At 34.5% G+C, this 24,953-nt stretch overlaps 1 protein-coding gene across 5 annotated transcripts in view; it reads left to right on the top strand.

The window, feature by feature from the left end:
• Cip4 (formin-binding protein 1-like Cip4) overlaps nt 1–24,953 on the top strand; it is a 69,008-nt gene that overhangs the window by 23,088 nt on the left and 20,967 nt on the right. For all 5 annotated transcript variants that reach the window (XM_065344379.1, XM_065344381.1, XM_065344380.1 and 2 more), the window contains exons 3-5: nt 13,880–13,930; nt 22,701–22,848; nt 24,330–24,587. In XM_065344379.1, the coding sequence (XP_065200451.1) occupies nt 13,880–13,930; nt 22,701–22,848; nt 24,330–24,587 (457 nt within the window). The remainder of the gene's footprint in view (nt 1–13,879; nt 13,931–22,700; nt 22,849–24,329; nt 24,588–24,953) is intronic.

Here is a 24,953-nt window from a genome sequence, read left to right as displayed (position 1 = left end):
ACAAATATTATTGTTTTTTCTTATCGACGTTAAAAAATTTCGGAGAAGGTTATGAAAACACTAACGAGTCTACGTAAATTATCGGAACGTTTCAAGAACCTTCAATTCTCAGACATTTACGCGTACCTACCATATTTTTATACAAAATTTTACGTTCAAGTCAGAGTTGAAAACTGAAAAGACGAAAAAAAAAAGAATTCGGGTTAAAAATTGTACAAATACTTACATTTCTCTTGCGACATTTATACCTTTGTGAGTTTGGCCCAACTACGAGTAAATACTTACATTTTTGTACTTTTCTCATAAAACAACTGGTCTTACGTCGTCGTCGGTATACAAATAAATCCAATTTTTTATTCTTTTACCGAAAAAATTAATGATACACGAAATACGCGTTCATTTCTGGACTTATATGACTTGTTAAAGCGGGTCGTAAGTAAATCGTTGCAGTATGCATTTCATTTCTTATGAGAAAACAGACGTGAAGAAATAGAACATGGATCCATTACGTAAAAAGCGTGAATCTCGCGGTGTAATATAATTATACATTATGACAAGGAACATTGTGTGTATACGAGGAAGATTCTTGTACGTACGAGTACAATTCCAGACACGATCGAACATTGGATCGAAAAAAAAAAATGAAAAATAATAGTCGACAGCGACACGTATCGTTTAAAAAAACTGTGTATCCGTACACGCCGAGGATGATTGGAGATGATTTTTTAAATCTTTCGAGCAATTCAAACAGTACATAGTGAAATGCTCACGTGCCAAGCGGCAATTGAATTTAATTACCGCATGTCTGGCACCAGATTCTTGCAATCTGACTTGTGACTAAAGTATTGACTGCCATATGCGAGCTATATTGAGGGACAGGGGCCAGGGTATTTCTCATAGCAAATGCTTCATCATCTCTCGCCCATGTTTATATGTAGCTGACTATGAGTTGTGTCGTTTAAAAGCTCGTACAAAGTGTACTGTTTGATGGGTGATTTTATCTTGAAATACTTATGTACATCTGCAAAATGGGAAGATGTGTATTGTAAATGCATCTTGATCGTACGTCGGAGATTCGCTCTATGACTCTGTTCGTACCTACTCGAGAAAGGTGTGATATGATTGATGAAATGCAAATTATTTCATATTATGAATGGTCAAGGTCATGCCGGTGTGAAGTAAATTTTTGCTTCGTTTCGAAATTTAATCGGATATCTTCAATTTCGTATGTTGTACGAAATGAATTCATATTTTGTAACATCAACATTGAAATTTTTATTCGAAATTATTCACTTTTGGTAAAATGTGAACATTTCCATTAGTTTGGAACAAAAATAGATGAAAATTTTTGCTCATACAGAAACCTATTTTTGAATACTCCAAAGTTTATCGAATAAGTACACAACATTTAGAATTATGTAATCATTAAAAAAGATGCAAGAATTCGTATTCGAAAATTTAATTTTCATTGTTGAAATAATATTCTGTTAAAATGTTGGAAATTGGAAGAAAAAAAATCAGAAAAACTTGAAAATGTTATATGTATTTTAAAAAAACGAAATTGGGTGTACCCTATCATTTTGTTCAAATGTCAAAAAATTCAAAATATTTTCTGACTCTTGAAAAGGCCTCCCCCTCCCCCCCCCCCAAAAAAAACACGAAAGGAATAATTGAAAAAGTTTAAGTGCGGAAAAATACAAAAATAATGTTTTATAATATTGCAATATTCTGCTAAAATGTCGAAAATTGAGAAAAAAATTGTAAAAGTTTCTCTTATTCATTTTTCGAAGTAAACATTTTCAGATTAAGATACAGGAAAACTGTAAAGAAACTCATTTTGGTGAACCAAAATAATACTTGAGGAGAAATCTCATTCTTGAAATTGGTTGAAGAACTACTTAAAATATGAAAATGAAGAGAGGGTAGGGTAGAAGTCCGAAAAATTTCCGAATTTCTAGAGTGCATTTTTCAAGGAAGCCAAAAAGTAGATACATATTATTTTAATAGTGAAAAAAAGAGAAAACAACGTCAACAACTAAAAAATAAAAACTGTAAGTTTTTCCCTTCGCGACGTTTTATGGTTACTTTGTGACAATTTCTCCTCCCTACCCTCAAAATGTTCGCGAGTTGCCTCATTGAACAATTTGAACATAAATATACAATGTGAAAATTGAAATGTTTGAAGTTGCATGATGTTTAGTCAACTTGATTTCGCTTTTTTACGAAACAGATACGTATGCTTGTTTTTTAGAAACGATTGTTTACTTTCTTTATTGGTTAAAATTGCGTTTGTTTTTTTCTTCTTTTTTTCAAAATTCATTTGGTAAACTTATCAGATTTTGAATCTATCTCAGCGAGATATTCAATCATTTTGGTGAAAAATTGTGCAGTATTAGAGATTCGAATTTTCTACGATTTTACTTTCTTATCAAGGGTGGTATGGCATGGCAAGAATTGGCATACGTGCATCTATGTATTATTCATCCGAAATCCGAATAGGAAGAATACTCGATGTGGGGACTGATGGGTCGAATGACCAGTCTAGGGTGAGATTACAAGAAGAAATTAACTTTTATGCAATAGCATAGATTACTCAGATAGTAAGGAGGCGAGACTGACTGTTTGATCGTTACGACATCGCTGATAGAGTTACTCAAGTTGGTGTTTTTTCTCATTGTATACGACTTTAACAATAAGAACATGAGCCGATTAAAACGTATACACCGATGGATAACCTCGTTTGGTCATCCTCGCGTCGCATATAAGTACGTATAATATGAAACGAAAGGAGGCGAAATTTAGTGCTGCAGTATGTACTAGTACGTAGACGTATAGGTAGTGAATCTAGGTACATGGTGATACTACAGTACATACTGTATGCATGTACGACACGCGAAAGCTTATGACACTATAAACAGTCACCATATGTATTGGTCAGGCGAAACAAATGTGTGATGAAAAAAGCACGTACTACGAGTACCTACACAATCAATGACAACAAAATACGAATACATAACCTTGGATGTCGAAGCGTAGAATTATTTGACAGAACACGAGATATTGAATTAGATCAACGTAGTAGGTAAAGGTATACCTGGATAGTGGATACAGCGATTTACACGAATGGAGGAAAAATTTATTATACACGATTACCAATAGGTCGAAGATCGGCGTTGTTGTTTTTCATGGTCAACGGTTGCACGCTTCAAAAAAAAATCCAATTAAAATATACGTAAATCATCGAAAAGTCGAATAGTTTACCGGAATTAGTTCAAATACCAATGTTGAAGTCGAAGCCATCAGGCATCCAGACGTATTTTGTGCTACCGGTAATTTGCCTAGTTACCCGGTAATTAGAACGAATTTAGGAGATTCGTTCTGCTACCGATTTCCTATCCTGGCTGAAGTTATTATTCGACGATTATTTTCAAATCTATGCATTATCGTTACGAAGAATTGACAAAATATCGAAATGTAAATTCGTGCAGGGCTCGCTATACCTAATCTGCTCGTAATGAAATTTTCGTGGAACAATGAATCAATTATTGTACGAATTATATTTATAAACATCCGTCCAGCAATCAGGTCAACGGACACCCCTTTTTTTTCATGTTTACAAAAGCTTACAAAAAACATATATTGTGTTGTAGTGCCTAAGTTATAATTTCGTACTGGAAATGGAAGTAAGTAGAGTTTTGATAGAAAATTCGCCATGTACATTGCTGAACATTACGCGAGTAAAACAGATAACTGTAATCCGGTGTAACCTGTCTAGGCGACCATCTGTCTTCGGTCTTCACGAATGTTTGCTATTCTTGAGTATACTGTTCTTAACAGCGAGTATACGTATGCATAAAAAGCAATCCTCCGAGTCAAACGCGAATGTCACGTATTTTGCTCATAATCGGACCACCTGGTTGCGATTTGCGTTTGAAAAAAGTGAAACTTGACCCTATCATCAGCTGGCTTTTTTCGTGCAAAGTTTTTTCGACAATGTGTTTTATGGAAGCTGGTAATGGCGATGCAAACTGAAGACAATAGACATGAACAGAGATCTTACAAGTTTTGATTGATTTGGTTATCACTTATCAGGGTTGGTGTATGGAATGAGAACTAAAAAGAGAATGGGCTGTTTGCACTCTTGAATCGGCAAAAATGCTTTTCAGGCGCCAGGCGGAAAAATTAGGGTGGGTATTGAAAACAGTTTAACCTTTGTTTAGCGAAACATGGCGAAAATTGTACATTCCTTGAAAAAGATTTTTAAAAATTCACTTGTATAGACTTCAAAAATTGTGATAAATTATCCCTTGATGATAATTTTTTGATATTTCAAAAAAGTAGCATTGTGACCTTATTTTTCCGATCTTACACAGAGTTTTTCTTATGCAATCATTGTAAAAAATATCATCTTAGGTAGTCTGAAAATCCATCATCAGAACTACAAGCTAGTAGCAGCATTGCACAAAATATTTGGGGTGTGGGGGGGGGGTAGTGAGAAAATCTCATTCATCTAGATAAACAGCATAGTGTTCCCTTTGCAGATCCTAGATTGGTAGCACTGGTTTGGAAAACAGATTTGAAGACTGAGGTGCAGGCCTTTAAAACCCATACAGCAGTATTTTTCTTGGTGGAAGGAGGGGGGAGTTTCGTTGAAATTAAAAAGCGTAGGCTCTTCAGTCTTCAATAAAAGAATTTAGTAACTGGGGATGTTAGATGGAAAATCCTCCAAAGATTTGTATCAGTAAAACGTACATTTCGTGATTAAAATTTTCAAGGAATGATGAAAGAAGAAAATTATGAAGATATTTTGGAGTGAAGGTAGTTCTTCAAAGACTTGCTCTAGAAGGTCCTTGAATCCTTGGGGGGAGCCTTCAGGAGGATCTCAAAATTTTTGAACTGAAGTTAGTCATTCAAAGATCTACTCCGAATCATCCCTAGAACCTTTAGAGGAGCCTATTGTAGGCTCTTGAATCAAAAGCCAGCCAGTGGTGAAGGCACTTGGATAAAACATGAAAATTAGGAGTCGGAATTTGAGCCAGAAGAACCCTAATCCTCCTTTTTTTGGATCCCTGAGCACTGAACTTGAGAGATGGTAGCATCACTTGAGCAAATGTGTAATAAAAATTACTTACCAATGCTCGTAGCTTGAAACTGTACAAAGCCATCACGAACTGCTAGAAATAGGATCGTAACGGAGAGCTGCGATCACCTGATTACAAAGCAATTATGAAGATTGGCAAATGAGAGGGGGGATGAGCGAACAGACAACGCGGACAAATACGTCTGAATGCAATGAGACGAATGAAAGAACTGCGAGATTGACAAACGCAAAAGGGGGGGGTGAACGAGCAAACAAACAACGCGGACAAATACAACTGAATGCAATGAGACGAATAAAAGAACTGAACTGAGAATGCAATTCAAATAATTTAGCTGTAGATATACCATTGGATATCCCCACTACAAATAGTGCCCTTGAAAGAGTTGGAAATTGCGCAATATTGCTCAATAATGTCTATTTTATCTTATCAACAGGAAATGAGTCATCATTTTTCAATTCATGCTTATCTTATCAACAGGAAATGACTCATTCTTTTTAAAATTGTTTTGTCTGCACGATATTTTTGAATTTAAAAACCATTATTTTTTTCTGCTGAATCTTATCAACAGAAAATGAGTCACCATTTTTCAATTCATGCTTATCTTATCAACAGGAAATGACTCATTCTTTTTAAAATTGTTTTGTCTGCGTGATATTTTGGAATTAAACCCCATTTTTTTTCTGCTGAATCATAGAAAGTGAGTCGCGATTTTGATATGTATGAGGAGCCGAGGAAAACCGCCTGTAATTTTACATCTGATGTGGCGATGGGTTCAAATATGATTGAACTTTTCTAAAAGAGCAGCAAAAATACTGTTGTTCCTTTGCCCCTGTATGATTCCTTTCTAGTTATTCCTAGTTTTTTTGTGGTATAGAAGTAATGAAAGGGGGTAAGTGTAGTGTAAACGGTAAATTTCGCAAGTTATCCCCTCCTTTTTTTCGCATCTATTTGTCATTCCTGCGTTGACCGTGTATTGAGTAAGACGTGGCTTCCATAGTATGTCGTGCCAATTCCACTTTCTTTTTGATTTAGGGGAACTTTGCCTTTGAAGGAATAAAATACTTTGTTGTTTTCTTATGAAAATGAACAAAAAAAAAGCACGCTGACTCGAAGAAGAACGGTTGAAACGCTAATAGAAACGTTTGGAATTGATTGATGGTGAATTAATAGTTTGGGAGAAGAAAAAATGAAAATTCCGACGATGTCGTTGATTTGATGGTGGGCATTGTGCAAAAGTAAGATGTTTATTTAATCAGCCACGTTTGTCGGATAAAAATATGTATTTAAACTGTTTACCGTACATCAGAGAAAAAGAACAACGTCTATAAACGATGGCCATTTCCCTCGTCGAAGTCATTGTTTTCTTACTGTTAGATTAAGTTGATGAGCGATGACAATAGCCGATTATTGGCCATGTCTGGCGGCTTATCTTGTTTAGCAGCATTATTGCGCTTGTGGAAAGCACAAGTATAGTAACCAGCAAAATAACAGGAAAGTTGCAATTGAACGCGATGTTGTATGTATTAAATGAAATGGATACTTCACTCTGCTGGGAAGTAATCTGTACAGCGATGAGACAGTATACATATACCGTTTTGTAAAATCGTACGAATATGGTATGTGTAGAATCGAATAGCTTGAAGTAGATAGGAGATGAAAATGAGCGATCCGTTGTACTCGTAGTATTCTTTTCTTCTTTCTCGGTACAGCGACCAGTCCAAAGTGCATTGATGTAACCTATAGTGATTAAGAGGTTATAGAGAGATGGACAAAATGTACTTAGTAAAATGCGACCATTAACTCTCCAGCGCCGCCGCCGGTAGTTATATGGTAGTCTAAGTAAGCTGTTCATTGGTCATTATTTATTTTTTTTTTAGTGTGAGACGAATACTACACTCGAACGTATGTTAACAGCTCGAATTATTATTTTAAATTACGCGTGTATTCCGTTTAGTGTGTAATAGATTAATGAAGTGGCTCAACTTACTGCTGGTATTGTTTGATGTGTTTGGATAGTGGTTCGTAAATAAATTTTGAGCTGTTACATAGGCTTTTTATTGGGTCTTACGATTAGTTTTCTTTGTCCTTTTTTTCAAGGTGTTATCTACACGAGTGTTTACTTTTCCCTTTGACATTGGTGTTTTCTATTAAAATTAAAAGACTCGTTAAACGTAATTACGATTTTATCAAGGAAAATGCTCGTAATAAAAAATAAATGTGTAATTTTTTCCCTTGTAGCATTTTACGAGTATTATGGTCCATCATAGTCGTTTACAATTCTGGGTGTTGATGTAGATGAAATTTTCTGCAAAGGGACATTTTTATAGAATTTCATTGGCCGTATAGTAGTAGTCCCTTTTAGAGAAATTCTGTCTGGAAAATATTCCATGACCTTGCATAAGGTCAGATGCTTAGTGAAGTTTGAGTAACGCTGACAGCTTACGTTGAATCGTGCCGTTTAAGATGTTATTATTGTATTCTAGTAGCTGGCTTGCCTGTAATAATACATTCGTGAACTATAATATTTACCGATATAGGCGAGAAAGCCGTCAATTAAAAATAAATCTCGTGTGTTCAGAACGAACAGTTTGTTTACACGATTGTCATGCCCATACAATAAAACGTATTGTAGGAGGAGGCGATTTTTTCAGATTAGATTAGTAAATTAGCTGCCAAAAGTTGTTATCCGACGATAATTATTTACAAAACGCCGATTTTTATCCACGTATTATAGTATGAATATTCATCAAATGGTCCTTCTCCTACCCCTAGAGCTGCCCAGAAATTTCGTTTGGAGATGAGTAAAGAAAATTCGTTCAAAGAACAGATTACGTACTTGAATGTTTGAGTTTTTCAGCGAATTTTTGAGCTAAATCAGAGCATTTGACTCAATTGAAAATTCCGACGAATGAATGTATTTTTATGCATTCGAGTAGGTAGTGAACGTTTACTATGAAGGTATACTTGTGAAGAAGATGGTATTATACTTGTCGAGATATTTCGCAATTCGAGTAGAAATGAGTCATCGAATTTACTAGGAAATCGATTTTCGCGTCAACTTGAAAAGGAACGCGGTGACCTGAAGTATCAGCTGAAGCTATTCGCGAATTGTCTTTTTTTTTGTGTTTTTATATTAAGATTTTGATTGAGATTTAACCCTAATTTGTGGTTTTGCAGTTGCGCTTTCTTTGTTGTATAGTAATTAAAAATTGCTGGGGGTGTTTCGTGGAATTATTTTTCGTTTTGCAATGTAGGTACTCGTAGTTGGAAGGATGGACATCTGTGATTCGAATTACAGCTTTTGTTTTTCAGTTTTTGCTCTGAGCCTCTTTTTAAAGATTAATTCGTAAGTAGCTTTCATTTGTACGTATAATGATGAGATTTTTTTTTCTATTTTTATTCAGTCACACTTTTCAATTTTAACGTGAAAAAAATGCAAAAATCAATAGTTTAAAAATATTATTTTTCATTCTTCTGTGCCAATTTGGTTTTTTAATCTGTACCTATTATTTACTCAAAATTGAAATTTTCAGAAATTTGCAGAAAAAATATCAAATAACTTAAAAATTATTAATTTACGATTCTTGTACTTATCACAAATTACCCTTTTCATGCATTTGCAAGATTAATACTGAACTCCCCTTCTATTTTATCTACCTGATTTTGAATACAGATTTTTGTCACGTCACTGGTTAAATGGCCAAAATTGAGTTAAACTGACAAATTAGAGAAATGTAGCCACACCAGAAATTAGTTCTACTTTCAAGATTCAAAAAAGATTTCAATACGTTTACCTGAATGAAAAAAACATTAAGAATTAAAGGCTACCCAAGTATACCTACGATAAAAGCAGTCCATTAAATCGAGTGATTTCCTCCATAACACGACCATACTGACTCTTAGCTCGAAGGAAAATTCCTAATCAACCACGAAAGAACGTTTTTTTATGTTCATTTGTAAATCACTCACTATGTATTCGTTATTTTTATACGTGCATACTGCATAGGTAAGGTAAGTGTAATTATCGATTGATTACCTTTCCTTATCGATTTCATCATGGTGTACATTGATTAACCAAACGTAACGTACGTTACGTACCTTTCTATGAAAAATGCGTTCGTTTAATTCAGTCGATGAGTCATCGTATCACACCAAGTCTACCGTATGCTTGGGAAAATGCAAGTTGTAAGTTAAGTACAACAGTACCTCTCGTCGTCGTGGCAATGGCAATGAGGAGGAAAATACGCTACGATATTTTCGTTGAGAAAACCGTGTGATGTAACGCGTCGCATTCGTTCGAAGGGTGGGCGACCTGCTGAATAATAAAATCACAAGTGGGGTTGTTGCGTTAAGAAAAAACCGATCGTAGGATAGGGTGTATTGGTGTATTCGAAGGAGACTTATCGTCTTATTTTATTTATTGGCGAAATACTTGGTGGGATGTAGGAAATGATGGAAAGTTAGATGCGAAAATCGCCCCATATGCGTTAAATGAGACTTTCGTCATGCGGATGTGTAATTGTGTATCTACGAGTATGTAGTATTCTGATACGTTTTGCGATTCGATGAAAATTCTGTGTAATCTGCAGTCGAACGAGATCATATTGGAAATATTTATTTTTTCTTTCGGTGTTGTTTTCCTGATATCATGTCGGAGAGTAATTACAGTATTGTTACGATAACGCTTGTGGTACAAATCTGCGCACAGGCATAGACGAAGCCGTAAATTAACACGAAGCTTGAAGCGTATGAATTTCACTGTTGAGCGTTATTTCCTATTTTACAGTTTTATTATTTGTTTCCTCTTCGTAGACGTAAGCATATGAATCAGTGAACACTGAACATCCTTCTTTGCTGCGTAATTTTACGTCGTATCGATTGTGTTGGTGGGTAGATGGTGCTTTACAAGTGGTAAAAACATCAAACAGAAATTGTGTCTGGTTGGTCGTCTTGTAAAAGCTCAATTTTTGGTCGGAAAAGTTTTTATACCTACCTATTTATAAACTATCATAAAAACTGTAAAATTGAAATTTCGCATAAATTGTTTGGATCATTAAAATTGTCAAAAAATGAATAAAATCTCAAAATTCCATAAAAATTTATCAAAATTTTAGAAATCAGAAGAGTCTACTGGCACGAAAAAGGAACGAAAATAACATAGAAATTTCTCCAGAAAGCACGAAAATTTAAAAAAATTGGCGTCATTATCAAAACTTTCGTTGTTTTCAATTTTTATTCAATTTTCTCTGTTCCATAATAATTCTTGAATTATAAATTTTCAAAAGATTTTGCCCTTGCTCCGCCACTTTTTTTTCGAATTAAAGTTGTAAAAAAAAGCGCAATTCATCCAAAATTACGAATTTTCCCTTCTCAAATTTTTTACCAATATGCTTCAACTTTTAAAAAATACAGAATTTTTTTTTCAAATCACAAGTTTTGTTTGGTTCTTGCTTGGCTTGGGCCTTTTTGGCTTTATTTTTCAAATTTTTTGAAAATTGATTGTTGAAAAACAATGAGATAGTTTTATAAAATCTTGAGTATAAGGAAAGAAATGAAAAGTTTGCAAGTCATTGCATCGAACTTTTTCTGATTCAAAAAATTAGTCCAAAAATCACAAAAATGTCTTGACTCTGGATTTCAATTCAACTGTGCGACTAATGTGAAATTTTTGTTGACAATTCTCTCGTTCTTTTAAATAAAATGAATCTTGAAATCTTATGTATGTACTTAGTACAGGGTGTCCACAGGTCTGGAAAACCTGGAAAACCTGGAAAAGTCAGGGAATTTGGTCGGTCTGGAAAAGTCAGGGAAAAGTCAGGGAATTTCGTAATTTTCACGCAAAATCCCTGGAATTTTGAAAAAACAATCAATTGAAAATTCTGAATAAGAACCTGTGATGAAAAAAAACACTGTTTTTCACTTCTCGAAACGCAAATTTTCAAAAGCTTTTGCCCTCGCTTCGCTCGGGCTTCTTTGAATCTTTTTCAAAGGCAACATGAAAATTTCTAGATTATAAAAATCAAGTTTTTATGCCAAAAAATGAACTCCTCACGAAAAAAACATCGTTCTTAAGCATCTCGAAATACATACAAATTTACAAGAGCTTTCGCCCTCGCTTGGGCCTGTTCTGTTTTATTTTTCAAAATCAACTTCCTTCAAAAAAAAAAAAAAAAAACATAATTCAAATATTCTAAAATTTTAAAAGCCAAAAAAAATGCTACTCCGTCCTCACTAAAAAAACCAAACATAATTCAAATATTCTAAAATTTTAAAAGCCAAAACAAAGCTACTCGTCCTCACATAAAAAACCTCGTTTTTATGACTCTCGAAACTCAAATTCTCAGAAGCTTCCGCCCTCGCTTCGCTCGAGCCTGTTCTCTTTTCTTTTTCAAGAGTAAACTTCCTTCAAAAAAACATCCATTCCAATATTAAAATTTAAAAAACCAAAAAATAAACATTCCTCGCATTCAAAAAAAAAACTCGTTTTCAGGCATCTTGAAATGAAAATTTTCACAAGATCTCGCCCTCGCTTCGCTCGGGCCAATTTGTCTCTCATTTTAAGATGAACAATTTTCACATTTTGTGGCCTTCAAAAATCAAAAAAAGAAAAGAAAAATTTTCAGAAGTTATATGAATACATAGGTATTTTATCAATTGGCCAAACTTGATGTATGTTTTATTTATTTTTAATTAAAAAAGTTAATAATCAAAGTTGAGCTGTTTTTTATATCCGAAGAAGTATCCAGTTCGAAGAGAAGCTTATGAAAAAAAATTACCCCCCCCCCCCAAATTTTTTTTTTTTTAAATTAAGGATGAGCATAGAAAATTGAGAAAAATAGTCTGGAAAAATAGAAAAATTGGTCTGGAAAACCTGGAAAAGTCAGTGAAAATCATTTCCAGAAATGAGTGGACACCCTGTAGTACTTTCCTTCATGAAAAAAAATATCGAAAAAATCGTGTATTAAAATATTTTAAAAATCTGGGACACCTTGGAGACTTTTGTTTGGGGGGGGGGGGGTGTAACTATGAGAGTAGATTTGACGACATCGACGCGGTACGAAATTTCATTCTGGGAGTACGAAAAAGGCACCAAAAAAGCACGAATATAGCTTTCTGGATTTTAGTAGATACATATACCTAAAAGTATTAGGTACGTACCCATGAAACTTCTCAAAAATTGGCATAAATTGATGAAAAATTGTAGATTTTATGTCTTTGAAATCGTGCATCTCAGATCATCATTTTAAAACGCACTAATATGTTCATAATTCTGGTTAAATTAATTTAATATAAGTTTTTTTTTGAAGATATCATACAAGATATACTCGTATACAATTTGGGCGAATCTTGTTACGTTTATTGGCCTAGAAACAGGCTCTGTAGAAAAAAGAAAATTGAAGAGTGTTAGTGTCAGTATAAATGGAATTGAGTGGTAATTGCGGTTTCAGTTTCATGCGATTTTATCAGTTTTACTCCTCATGTAGAAAAGATCTGTCGAAAATGTGCGATTAATCTGTACTTCTTCCACTCTAATGATGTTAAGGTGCTGCCAGATGGACTCCCATTTATCAAGTTGCAAGCTAATTTGATCGGTTTGAACTTTGAACCGAAGAAAAATAAGTGTATAATTAAGTAGTACCAAGAAGATAAGATGGATTGCTGGATACTCTAATGATATTCCAAAAACTCCTATTTTTTCTCCGCGAATAAAATTCTTCAACCATGGTTTTTTTCCAAAGTTAATTCGACTAAAAATTTTCTTTCACTCGACAATTCAGCCGAAAAGAGTATTACGGACTACGGAATCAACGTAAACAATAGCGAATAGATCCATCTCATGTGAAAATTGTTTTGTGAGCGCGGTGTCACCTAAAGAAATGAAAATTAAAGCGATATAATTGCTAAAGGCGCCGAATCTGTTGTGATTTTTTTTTTTCATTCTGGCGTATTGATCAGACCTCCTATGTAGGTGTGTAAAATGTTTGAAAATTATCTAAGATTGCTGCGAGAATATTAGGTTTTGTATGGATGAAGACCAAGATGACGACGAGGACGTTGATGTCCAAGAGACCAACATGTTGAAGAAGTTGCATTGCGAAGCGCGCGTTCCGGTCGGAGAATTCATTTTTGTCGTAAATGCTATGGCATGGCCGCGAGGTTATTAAGTGGACAAGTGTATTTTTCACGGTGTTACATTACGGAGTACAAAAAATTACGGTATCGTCGTTGGTGTTACGGTTGGTTATAGATGCTGTAACCGGACTCTATACGACTGGGCCGAGGTTCGCCGTTCAGACCGTGTAAATCGGTTATTTTTCGCGAGTTAACGGGTTAAAAGTATATTTTGTCGGATGGTTCGCGGGTGTCGGTATAAAGTTATGTGTCTTATACGGATCTTCTCTTCTCTTCTTTTTTTTTTATGGATACGATGTCGTTGTCAAGGTGCATACATACATATAAATGGTTGATATGGTGCTGGCCATACTCAATTCACATATACTTATGTGTAGGTATAATGCACCTACCTCTGTACTGTGATTTCGTTGTCCGGATTTCGTACTCTGATTATTCTGTATAAGTAAGCGTTGGTATGAAAAGAAAAGCTTTAATCATTCTGCGTGTAAATACCGACGAGGCTGCGGCTCGGCAATTGTGTAAGGAAACCGTCCAAATGGAAATAAAATAATTTTATTGATATACTTATTTATACGAGTATCCCTCTATACTTACCGAAGAGCTGGTGTTAAACAAATTGCGTTTTCTTTTTCTGCTTACAGAAGACTGGTCAAGAATTATCAACCTAAGAAAAAAGAAGAGGAAGATTACCAGTAAGTGATTCCATACTGTACTTACACTTAGACCTACGTGTATTTGATAATGATTTTTGGTTGCTGGGTCCAAGGTAATGGTGACTAAAGATTAGATATTAATTGTAGTTATTCGTCAAAAAGTCATACTTGATGTATTGGAGATCGTTGATCATTATGAGCCGGATTCTGAAAGATCGAACATTTCGATAAGATACGTGAAGGGGGATACACCAAATTCTGGCTACTGGTGTGATTAATTAGCGAATGACAGCTAGCCTTGAATATTTAAAGACATTACATTACGATAAATCACTAATGATACTCGTGTACATATTTTCTTATGGGGCAAAGAATTGAAATGTTGTGTATTACCATAACATTACTGAAATTTTTGGTGACATTGTGGGTAAATTGAAACTTCGTCAAAAGTAAGACGGAATTTAGCGATTTTATGGAAGGTTTATCTTCTAAAGATTGATCGAAAATGAAAAGAGAATAGCTGGGCAAGAAATGTGAATGGACCCCTCATTTGGATTTTGAAATTTACCAGTAAAAATTGGTTTTGGGGGTCCAAACCCCACGTAACGAAATTTTCAGATTGCTAGTTCACTCCTAATCCCTCTAAAAGGGATGAAATGGACATTTCTGTTGAAAATTTCTATCTTTGGCAGTTTTCAATCTAATTTTTTCAAACCTGTAGTGGTGTTGAACACTACCAAGGACAATTTTTGGAAATTCAAAGTATATTTTTAGTTTTTCACATTTTTTTCACGATTTTTCACACCAGAAGTAGTCAATTTTGGTCGAATTTTGTTTTTCGAAATTGGTATGAAAGTCGTCGAACTACTCCATCAATCTGAATTTGGATCAAATTCGTTAATTTTTTTCATGTTTTATGATTTTTGGATCGCGCCATTTTGGGAACCCCTGATAACCCCTTCCGAGTGAACTACTTCCAATTTACAAGAAGAAAAAGTTCTGACCATTCCAATTTTTAAATCGCAGCACGGGATCGATTGGCCCTTCTTAACCAGCTGTGTCTTTTGCACCATCATAAGAAAGGTAGAGGTTGTTTCACAACAATTTTTTGTGGTTCCATTGTTTGATAATGTTTCTGAAGATGAAAATGTGTGCAGAGTAGCCAATCACAAGTGATTTGATGATCTCAGAGTAAATTGGATACAGAATTTCGTAAAAGAAAAACATTACTTGGTGATTAAGAAGAAACTTTTCGGTTTCAAAGCCATTGCCTTCCACCAGTTCATTATTGCACTAAGTATTGCAACGTGAAAACTTGTGGAAAAAATTGCTGACTTTTCAATATTATGCCATGTCATGCTTATAAAAACTTTAAATGCATACTTGTATTTTGAGTTTACGATGCAAATTTTTCATTTTTTTACTTTCCCTGCTTGTTTTTGATGTGCATTAGGTGTTTCAAACAATATTTTCCCAATGCGTTGGAAAAGTTCTAACCGCTATGTTTCATAATTTTGTATCCGATATTTCCCTCTTGTTCATTTACCTATAATTTCCTTGTATAACATCTTCACTCGAAACAAAGGTCTATATCTGTTTAACGAACCATCAATCTATCGCCAGATGCCACAGACACAGTTCCCAACTTCTTTAAAAAATGATTAATTCAATAGCATCCAGCGGTGGTACTGGCAGTGGTAGCTTTATTATCGACTATAATACGTTGAAATATATTCATATTTTACATTCACGCGAATCGCATCCAGATCACGTCAAGTTCATTTATTCCATAACACCAACCACACATAACCAAACCTTCAATTCGTAGTTCAACCACTTCCACCTACATCATTGCTACAACCCGAACCTAACCTACCACATACTTTAATCGTCACAGCCGAATGAAACCCAACGCTATGCTATGTACAAATTGCTAGCATCGAATTAAATAAACCATTACATCGCCGCATTGATTTGTCTTACACAGGAATAAGAAAAAAAGTAATAATTCGAATTGAATCCCCGATTTTTTTCCTTGTACTTATTGGTAGCATTTCACGTTTTCTGTATGAAATTTTCAACGCTGAAAAAATTCCATATTACGGACGTCCTTTTACCACAACGTACAATTTCCCACGCCGCTAAATCGTCTGACCAGAACCTCTCCTAAGAGCGTGTATTAATTAGACGCGTTTCACGCCCCAATAACCGAATGTAAACGTACTTGCAAAAATATATGTACCAATAAAAAAGGAATAATACAAATATGTACCTTTGTAAAATGCACACTGCACATTATAATGTGTATGTTGGGTAGGTAAATTCGCGCGTCAATGTTGAAACAACACTGATTAATTGCTGCTACTCGAATTACCATTTTACTTAGTGTAAATTATCCGTGATGGATGATAAGCAAAATCGAATATTTTCTGTGATCATCCATGTGTAGTACATATTTTGGGAGAAACGAGTCATGGTATTTTTTGAATTTAATTATCGCGATTTGTTTTAATCGAAAAAATAGTTTCGTAGTATTTATTTATTCATTTTTTTTGATTAATATATTTATTATGTAGGTACGTTGAAAAGGTTGAATAAACCTTGCTTTGATATTCTAAAACAATCATTTTGTAAAGAATTTTACGCTCTCGCTTTGCTTCAGAGAGCATATCATAAACTCTTGCCCACTTCTGTAGAAGTTATTTTCGAATTTTCATTTTTGAAAATGATTGATACATTGGAAAAGTGCTATAAAAAAGCTTGAAAATTTAAAAAACGGCTAGTTGAAACGTAATGGTATTTTTGACTCCTTCTTCATCGTAAAAAAAAGTTTGAATGTTCGATTCATTACCACTGATTTCAAATTTCATTTCACTTTTTTTTATATAAGTCCTCCCAGCCCCTGAATAGGCCCTTAAAATGCCAAAAAATTGAAAAATTCGTGTGAACTATGGTTTGATGTGTTTTCAGGGGTGCTAATAACGAACTTCAACTTACTTTTTGGTTACGAGTCCTCCAAGTGTCACAATATAAGCTTTCGGTTGAAAAATTTATGTGGTCTGTGTTTCTATTGCGAAAATATTTAAATGCGCCTGTGGTAACGTGAGAGAAGTGAAGGGCGAAGAGGTGAGGTTGGTTTGCAAATTTTGAATTTCGAAATTTTCATCCAACCAAAATCATGTCAATTTTGTGGGTCAGATGTCGAATAAATAGACTCTTGAAATGAAATACCACCCATATCGCCCAACTTCATAACTTTAATGCAAGTACATATTAAGAAAAGAAGCTTAAGTAAATGACCTGATTTAAAGTTTTGAATGTAGTCAGATTTTGAAAAATGGCTGGATTCGATTAATCAAACCGCATGTAATGTGTAGAGCTGGGATTTTTATGTATAGAAATATGATGAAAATATGCAATATTTTATGTGATTTTTTCACCCAAATTTTTGCACTTTTAAAAAATAGGCTAAACAAGTCATTTATAAAATTCATAAATTATTCCACGAAAAAATGTTCTCGATGACATTTTAGCAGTGTTGCGAGTTTTCGTACAAAAAAAGTCTTAAAAAGCTCAATTTTTGCAAAATTTCCGTTAATATGCACAAAAAATAATTAGAGAATGTTCAAATGTACAGAAATATGTAAGTTTCCCCCCTAAAATATGCAAAATATACGAATTAATGTTGGCCTCATTCGTTAGAAAATTTCATGATTTGTGGAAATCTTATCAAATATGCGCTTTTTCTAGTCCATAGAAATAAAAATCCCAGCTCTAGCAATGCGATAAATTTTCACTGATAGCCTGCTCGCGACATTTCGACTTGTCATTTTTTTTTCATGGAATTTTATTGAACTCGTGGTTCATGTGATTTGATAAAAATTAATGCGCGGTAATTTTATTTTTCAATTTTTTAGCAGATGTATTTCTGCATTTTGAAGAATCATTATTTTATCTTACTTTTTTGTCTTCACTTATATTCTGCTTCTGTGATTCGTTTATCCTCTTGACGAATTTCGGTGTAAGGGGGCGATTAAATGCTACAAAAGGGGAAATTTCCAAAATTTATGAATTGTGACCAAAGAGCTGTATTCCTTTTTGAGCAGCTCAAAATGGCGTACAAATTAATGCCACAAAAAAGAGTTATAAGTGGATGGAAGAATTTTCCACGTTGTACCGTACATCAAAGGGTTATTTTACAAAACGGCGTTCGTAAAATATGCCTACTTGATTTATCTTCTCGTCTCGAAAATTTTTGAGGAAACGTGTTATTGATGTATGAATTGGCCGATGTATAGTTCAGCAATCTCGTGTAATATCAACATTTCATTCAACGTAACAATGCCAAAGTTCAAAAGGATGGTTTTCACTTACACTTACGTCAGAAAAACACGGCACGATTCGTCGTTTGAGGGCTTTTTGTTTTACTTTTCTTTTCACATGCAGTGCGCATAGAATAATACGAGAAAAAAAAAGTCATCGCGAATAGTGATCTCCTGTAACGAATAAAGGTCGTGTATTGAAATTCGCCTCGGCGACGATAACGTGCAGAAATAGCCAAACAGCGAAGACGTTAAAGTCATGAACGAAAAATCTAGATATGAGCGAGATCAAAGTTTAGGATGTCTGGCGTAGTATGTACTCGTACATTGCATTTTGTCTGAATGGTATACGTACTCGTATAGTTCCGTTTATAAGAATGGATATATAATTAGCTTTTTTATCTAGTCGAAAGAGCGCAATTATTATCATTTTTTTGATTTGAGAACACTGTAGCAATGTTGTGCTGTGTGTTATTATCAATTACGAACGAAAGAAGAAATCTTGCTGGGTGCTGGTGTACTCGAAGTATATTGGCAAAGGTTATTGTTGGTACTGGCGGCGAATCATCTTCGTTATTATTTTTATTACGTACATATATGGGTAAATGAAAGTGTTGTTTGGTCGATTCATAAATCATTGTTATCGTCGCGTCGCGTCGCTCGGATAGAAGAAAAGAAATTTGATACGTATATTACAAATTAGGCGAGTTGGAGCGCGGATATAGCGGTGGGACTTGGATCATCCGCAGTGTACTACTATTTAAATTAGTACCTTGTCATCGCCTCAATGAGACAGCTACTGAATTACGTCGTCATGTATTGTATAAAATGTACATCGTGTAGATTTAATCAGTGTCCAATTTGCAATGGAGTTATTTTATTCGAGTATTAGTGTATGTATTTTAATATCAAGAATAATGAAAATGTACAGATCAATCCACCATTGAAAAATTTGTTAGTGTCCAGAAAGACGGAACCAACTCAACACTTTTTCAAAATTAGGTAATCTGACTCAAACTATTCAGTGTCACTCTATTGAAAAAAAAATTACAAAAGGCACATCTATGGCATCTTCCATTGTACGTTGCGAATTAGTACTCCTTGATTCAATAGGGGAGGGGGACAGTCGGGTTCAAAGTCAAAAACTGCAACAAAAATAGCTGAGAGATCAAGCCTTTTCGATATTCGATTGAGGTTCAATTTGGTTGAAAGGTTGAAACCTGGAAAACGCACATTTGGACCCCTCACTGAATTTGGAGAGGCTGCAGGTAGTTCTTAAAGTAGTGAGGGAGAGGCGAAAGTTCGGTTAAAAATCGATTTTTTTGATCCTAAAGGAAGGTCATATAAAGTTAAAGGATTGAAACTTATAAACGGCTCATTTGTTACACCTTTTCACTTGTTGTGCCAAATTTGAACCACCTAAATCAATTTGAAATAGTTGAGCCTCAAAAATAAGAGGAGAATAGGTTTTTTCACCTTGAATAGGGAAGGGTGATCCGGGAGGTAAAATTTGGGCATATTAGTCCCAGTAAAGGTGCTTATCGATTTGTTTCATTTTTGAGGCTATCTATCTTTTTTTTTCAAGTTTGACGTGCCATAGTCATTATTCTTGAAACAAAAATTAATTTTGCTTTAAAAAAAGGGACAAAAAAAATTTCTGAATACCTGAATGAAATTGGATAAATTTTCAGTCTTTTGTTAAATCTTAATTGACCAATTTATTTTGTATCTAAAAATGCAAACGAATTTTATAACATGAGCATTTTTGTGTATCAAAAAATGTCACTTATCATTATGAGTAAACGATTGAAAAAAAATGAGTGGTAGATGAGAGGGGGGTTCATTGAGTAATTTTTTAAAATACCAATTGAATTATCTACTTTTTTTACAAATATGTACTGCTATGATATCTGATTTTTGGATGTAAAAATTTTGAAATTAACCCTTTCACTCTCTTATTGTAGATTTCAGATTTCTATGAATCTTTTTGAAAAAATTGAAAATTTGTCCGTTTTCAAAGTTTTCTTCTCATGTGTGTTTGAACCTTGAAATTGAATAATCCAATGAAAATGGCGAATTAGAGTCTCCGTGTGGTCGGTGTGCAGTATGATGAAGAAAAGAGTAATAACCTTTTGCCAAAGATAAGCACAGCGTGTATCAATTATCGTGTCATAATATTTTACTGTAACCGAATCTTGGTTAGAAATTTTCGAACTTTCCAATCCATTAGTAGAAAAGGCAGTAAGCACAAGCAGCACTACGTCGTCGGATATACATACGTCTACGTACTCATAGAAAGAGCATTACTCACCATTTCTTTTTGAAACCGGAGCAAAGAGCAGCATATAGCCAACGAAGGTGTCGGAATAATTGATTTTAAGACGAATTATACAGACGCAGATCGTGAAGCTGTATTCTGCGTATTATAAATAAATGCGTTTGAATTGGAACGTCGGACACGAGACGTGGTGTAAAATAAACTTCTATAGTAAGCTGAATCATCGTTTATGAATAAACGATCGTTTCAAGATTTTTTACCATGTTTATCATTTTCATTAACAAGACGAAGAATGACGATTGTAGTGTTGCATGTGTACCGGCTTGTTAGTAGTATTTGTGACCTCAAGCTGAGCGTCATATTCGTATGACTCGCCGGAGAATTTTTCGCAATTTTTATCGTGGCTGGTATAGGTTTTACTACCAGGCCTAGTAGACGTAGATGTCTGATAAAATTTACGAAAGGTGCCAAGACATTCGATCGGCAGCACAATTCCTATGCAATTGATTCACGAGATCGATTTAATCGATGACGATAGAGTGGGAAGACAGAATGAAACGGTTTATGGGCTGGCTGACGAGATGTTTGACTCATGACTACGTCATTGGTAAATGCATATGTACTGTTATAATTTGACCGGTCTGGCATATGTTATCGGTGGAGAACAACTCCTATGTTGATGTTGCGAGGGATATGACATTTGCATTCTATGTGTCAATTTCTTGGAATTTGTTTGAATTTTCTCATTTTTGAAAATCAAGTATCCTTGATCCGTGAATCAACTTCAACTTCCTCCTACCTACGAGTATTTCTACCTTCTTCTTCCCCTCATTAGCTATGACCTATGACTATAAGTGATCATCAAATTTGCATTTTGAGCAGTGCCCAAGCTGGAGAGGGAAGCTAACAAGATCACTTCCCCTCTTTTCTATTGTATGGCGGAATTTGTATGGTGGGGAAAAGGTTGTATTGTATGTAGATTGTAGGTATAGTCATTCATTGATATAATTTTTTGGGTATTTATTTTTCTTGCAGCTTTATAGTATAGATGTCAGACTTCAATGGTGAATTATTGTGGTTACTCATCCTTTCATTCGCACGTGGTAAAATTTCGTGTAAAATCACGATATCGGTATCTAGGACAGGATTCGGAATCTGCGAACTTTCGAGATGAAAATTAAATTGTAATTTAATGAAAGGTACGAAGACGGGAACGAAGGTACGAGTGAGGTAGCCTGCATGGTATGCATTATGACGTGAATAATACGAGTAGTTGGTACACGTACCAACCATAAATGAAAACAAAAACATCGAAGAAATATCCGACCTTGGGTGTCTGTCCGTCATTAACATATCAGAAAGGATCCGTTCTCGTTTTATTGTTTACATAGGTATTGTAGATATTGGTACCTACTTTCAGCGTTATCTGTGTTGTGAATTCCGTTTTTTTTTTTTTTTGCATTTAGTAGTGCAGTGAAATGCATGATGGCTTGTGTAATTTTTTTTTTGCTGAGAAACACGTTGGCGATAAAGCATGTTTGAAGTGAGGAAATTCAACATTGTGTGTATTGTAGCATTCTGTATACATTTTACGTATGAATGTTCTTGATGCTGTAGTCAGTGTACCAGCGCAGCGACAACTACGCCATGTTTAATTTTAAAATTAATAATTAAAATACGTCTCCCGTAGAGTCACGTTTAACGAATGTGTGTGATGGTGCTAGTGTCTGTAATGTGTATGTAAGATGCGAAATTTTCGATTATCGTTACCAGCGAGCTGAAGAATTGGCAGCAATTGACGACGAAGTCGATTCAAACTGCGTTGTCGAGTTTTTTTTTTTTAGCCAATTTCACCATGTGAAGGTAGAGGGAAGGGGGTTATTAAGAAAAAAGTTGTTGAACCATATGAAAATGCCAATATTTTACGTATTTTTTTCAAGTGAATTTTGTTTGCAGCCCTTCCTTGAGTTCGATTCTGCTAAATTTCATCGCTCAAACCCACACCAATTTTACTATACTTATGATTAGTTGAAAATGCAATTTTACCAAACTTGACTAATGAATTCGCCTAGGTATTTCTATGCCCTCCCTTGACCCGTCGACTCAGCAATTTCAGATTTTCAATTTGAAATGGTATTTTTTCAGTGTAGGAACTTTTGTTCGTTTGAATGAATTTTTGTAACTTATAATTTTGTGCGTTTTGTTTCAGATTTACCTCATGTAGAGCGTTCAAAAAAGTTATGGGAGAGGTGACTGATTTAGCTGGCCAGCATGAAGTTATTGCTGAAAATTTACAGTCTGATGTTATTAGAGAAATTACCTGTTTAGTTAAGGATTTTAAAGAAGAAAGAAAAAAGGTAAGTTTAACGTAGTGTTCTTTCATTTTATATTTTCATCGTTTGAAAAAAAAATCTCCAATTTCTATGAAAATGAATGAAACACATTTTTAGGATGAATCGAATTTAATGTTTTCCAAAACTTCGATTAAAAAAGGAAACAAATTAATGTTTCGATTTCGAATTTCTTCTCAAATGTCGTATTTTACTCCACGTTCAAAAAAAACTGACGCCCAATTTCCTACCATAGCGAGCCATGGTACTTATATACATAGAATCTTCATTTGAAGGTCAGTGAAGCTGACATCGATAAAAACCAAAACGTAGAAGAGTTGGCGCAATCTGCGTTTGTTGACCTATAATGTCACTTTATCGATCCTTTAGGCTATTTCTATTCATATAATTCTCCTATTCGTTCTGTTTCCAGGAAAATAATTTTTTTTTTTACAATTTTATTCTGCGTATTTACATGTTACCAAACATTTAGGTAGCTATTTTTATATCTCACTGCTTCATTTCCTCCCCTCGTACAACTTGAATTTGATGGAAATCGATTATTAAGATGGTATAATGAAAAATTTTCGAATTCTAAAAAGATAGTTATTGATGTTGAAATTTTCTTCCTTTTGCTTCAGATTTAGTCTGGGCTCATTTCTCTCCCTTCCTCTATTTTTCAGAAGCCATTTTTGCTACGAGTGCAAAAAAAATTTTTTTTCAAAATCCAAATGGACTACATTTTTCCACTCCTCAGTGTGAATTTAACTCGACCTTGAACTCCCCTTCAAGCGATTTCAATATTTCACATCTTATCCGGATCACACTGTATTTCCCTGATTTATGTTTTCCGAAACCTCGATAAACTAAAAATAAAGAAAGACTATCTCGACCTTGTAGAATTTGCCCGAAGTCAATATGGTATTATTTATAGTAAATTCTATTTTACAGCTTTCTTTTGAGAAAAAAAAATATATAAAATGGTTTTACTGGCTCGTAAGGTGTAGTTTTATATGCGAAATTCTTGTCTGAAAATTTTTTTCACGAAATAGAAGGCGTAAGTTACTCTATTTTATCGTTCAAAATGTTCGTGATAAAAAATTCAGTATCGGTTAAAATAAAATAAAATAATTGTAAAAATTTGTAATTTACGTATGAATTACATTTTGGTTACTTTCATTTCAATTCCAAAAGTAGGTAACTCCAAAGATTTAAAAACGTGAAAAAAATACTCTAAACGAGCTGCATTTTAAAAAGAATTATGAAGTGTGTCTCAAATCGTTCCATTACCATATTCCCGAGCAGTTTTAAAAAGTCTACGTATGAAGAAAAAAGGTTGAAGGATAAAAAGCAACTCCTCGAGCTTTCTGAAGGGTCCTTCTTTGGTATATGAATTACCGTTTGTGGCTTGGTTTTTTTTTCGTGGAACATTATTCAGTGACCTATTTCGCGTTCGAAAATGACGAGTGCAATTAGAATAATTTAGACATTTTGTTTTTATTTTTCAGTATTTACAAGACGGAGCCAGATGTATGACCGCATTGTCTAGTCAAATCGCAGCTTTAGAAAGGGCGAAGAAAAATTATGAAAAAGCGTCCAGAGAGGCGGAACGCGCGTTAGATAATTTTCAACGAGCCGACGCCGATTTTAATTTATCTAGAGCCGAGGTCGAAAAACAAAGGATAAATATGTCTATTAAGAATCAACACTGCGATGAATCAAAAAACGAATACGCCAGTCAGTTACAAAAAACCAACGAATTACAGGTAAATAAAGTACTTCAATCTAATGTACCATACCTACTACGTACGTAATGTTACGATTACAAAATACGTCTATTTCGAGTGGCAACATTAAGTATGAGTAAAAATCGAATTGTTTGTAGTATTTTGCAGAGGTTTTGATTAGGTGTGAAGTAATCGATTTTTGGTATTATGTGTTTTGTATCTTGACATGATGAGAAGGACAAGCCGCTGACAGATAGTCATTCTGGCAGACCAATTTTTGATCTGGGACATTCTAGATTTATTTTTTGTCGCTATTTTCGAGCTTTCAGCAAAATTTCTTTTTCTTTGGACGTTTTGAAATTGTTTTGTATGTGTGTGGAAATGATTTAGAAGCTGCTGAAAATG

This window comes from Planococcus citri, chromosome 1 (genome assembly GCF_950023065.1).
Source record: "Planococcus citri chromosome 1, ihPlaCitr1.1, whole genome shotgun sequence".
NCBI classification, from domain to species: domain Eukaryota; kingdom Metazoa; phylum Arthropoda; class Insecta; order Hemiptera; family Pseudococcidae; genus Planococcus; species Planococcus citri.
This window is presented reverse-complemented; position numbering and strand designations above follow the sequence as displayed.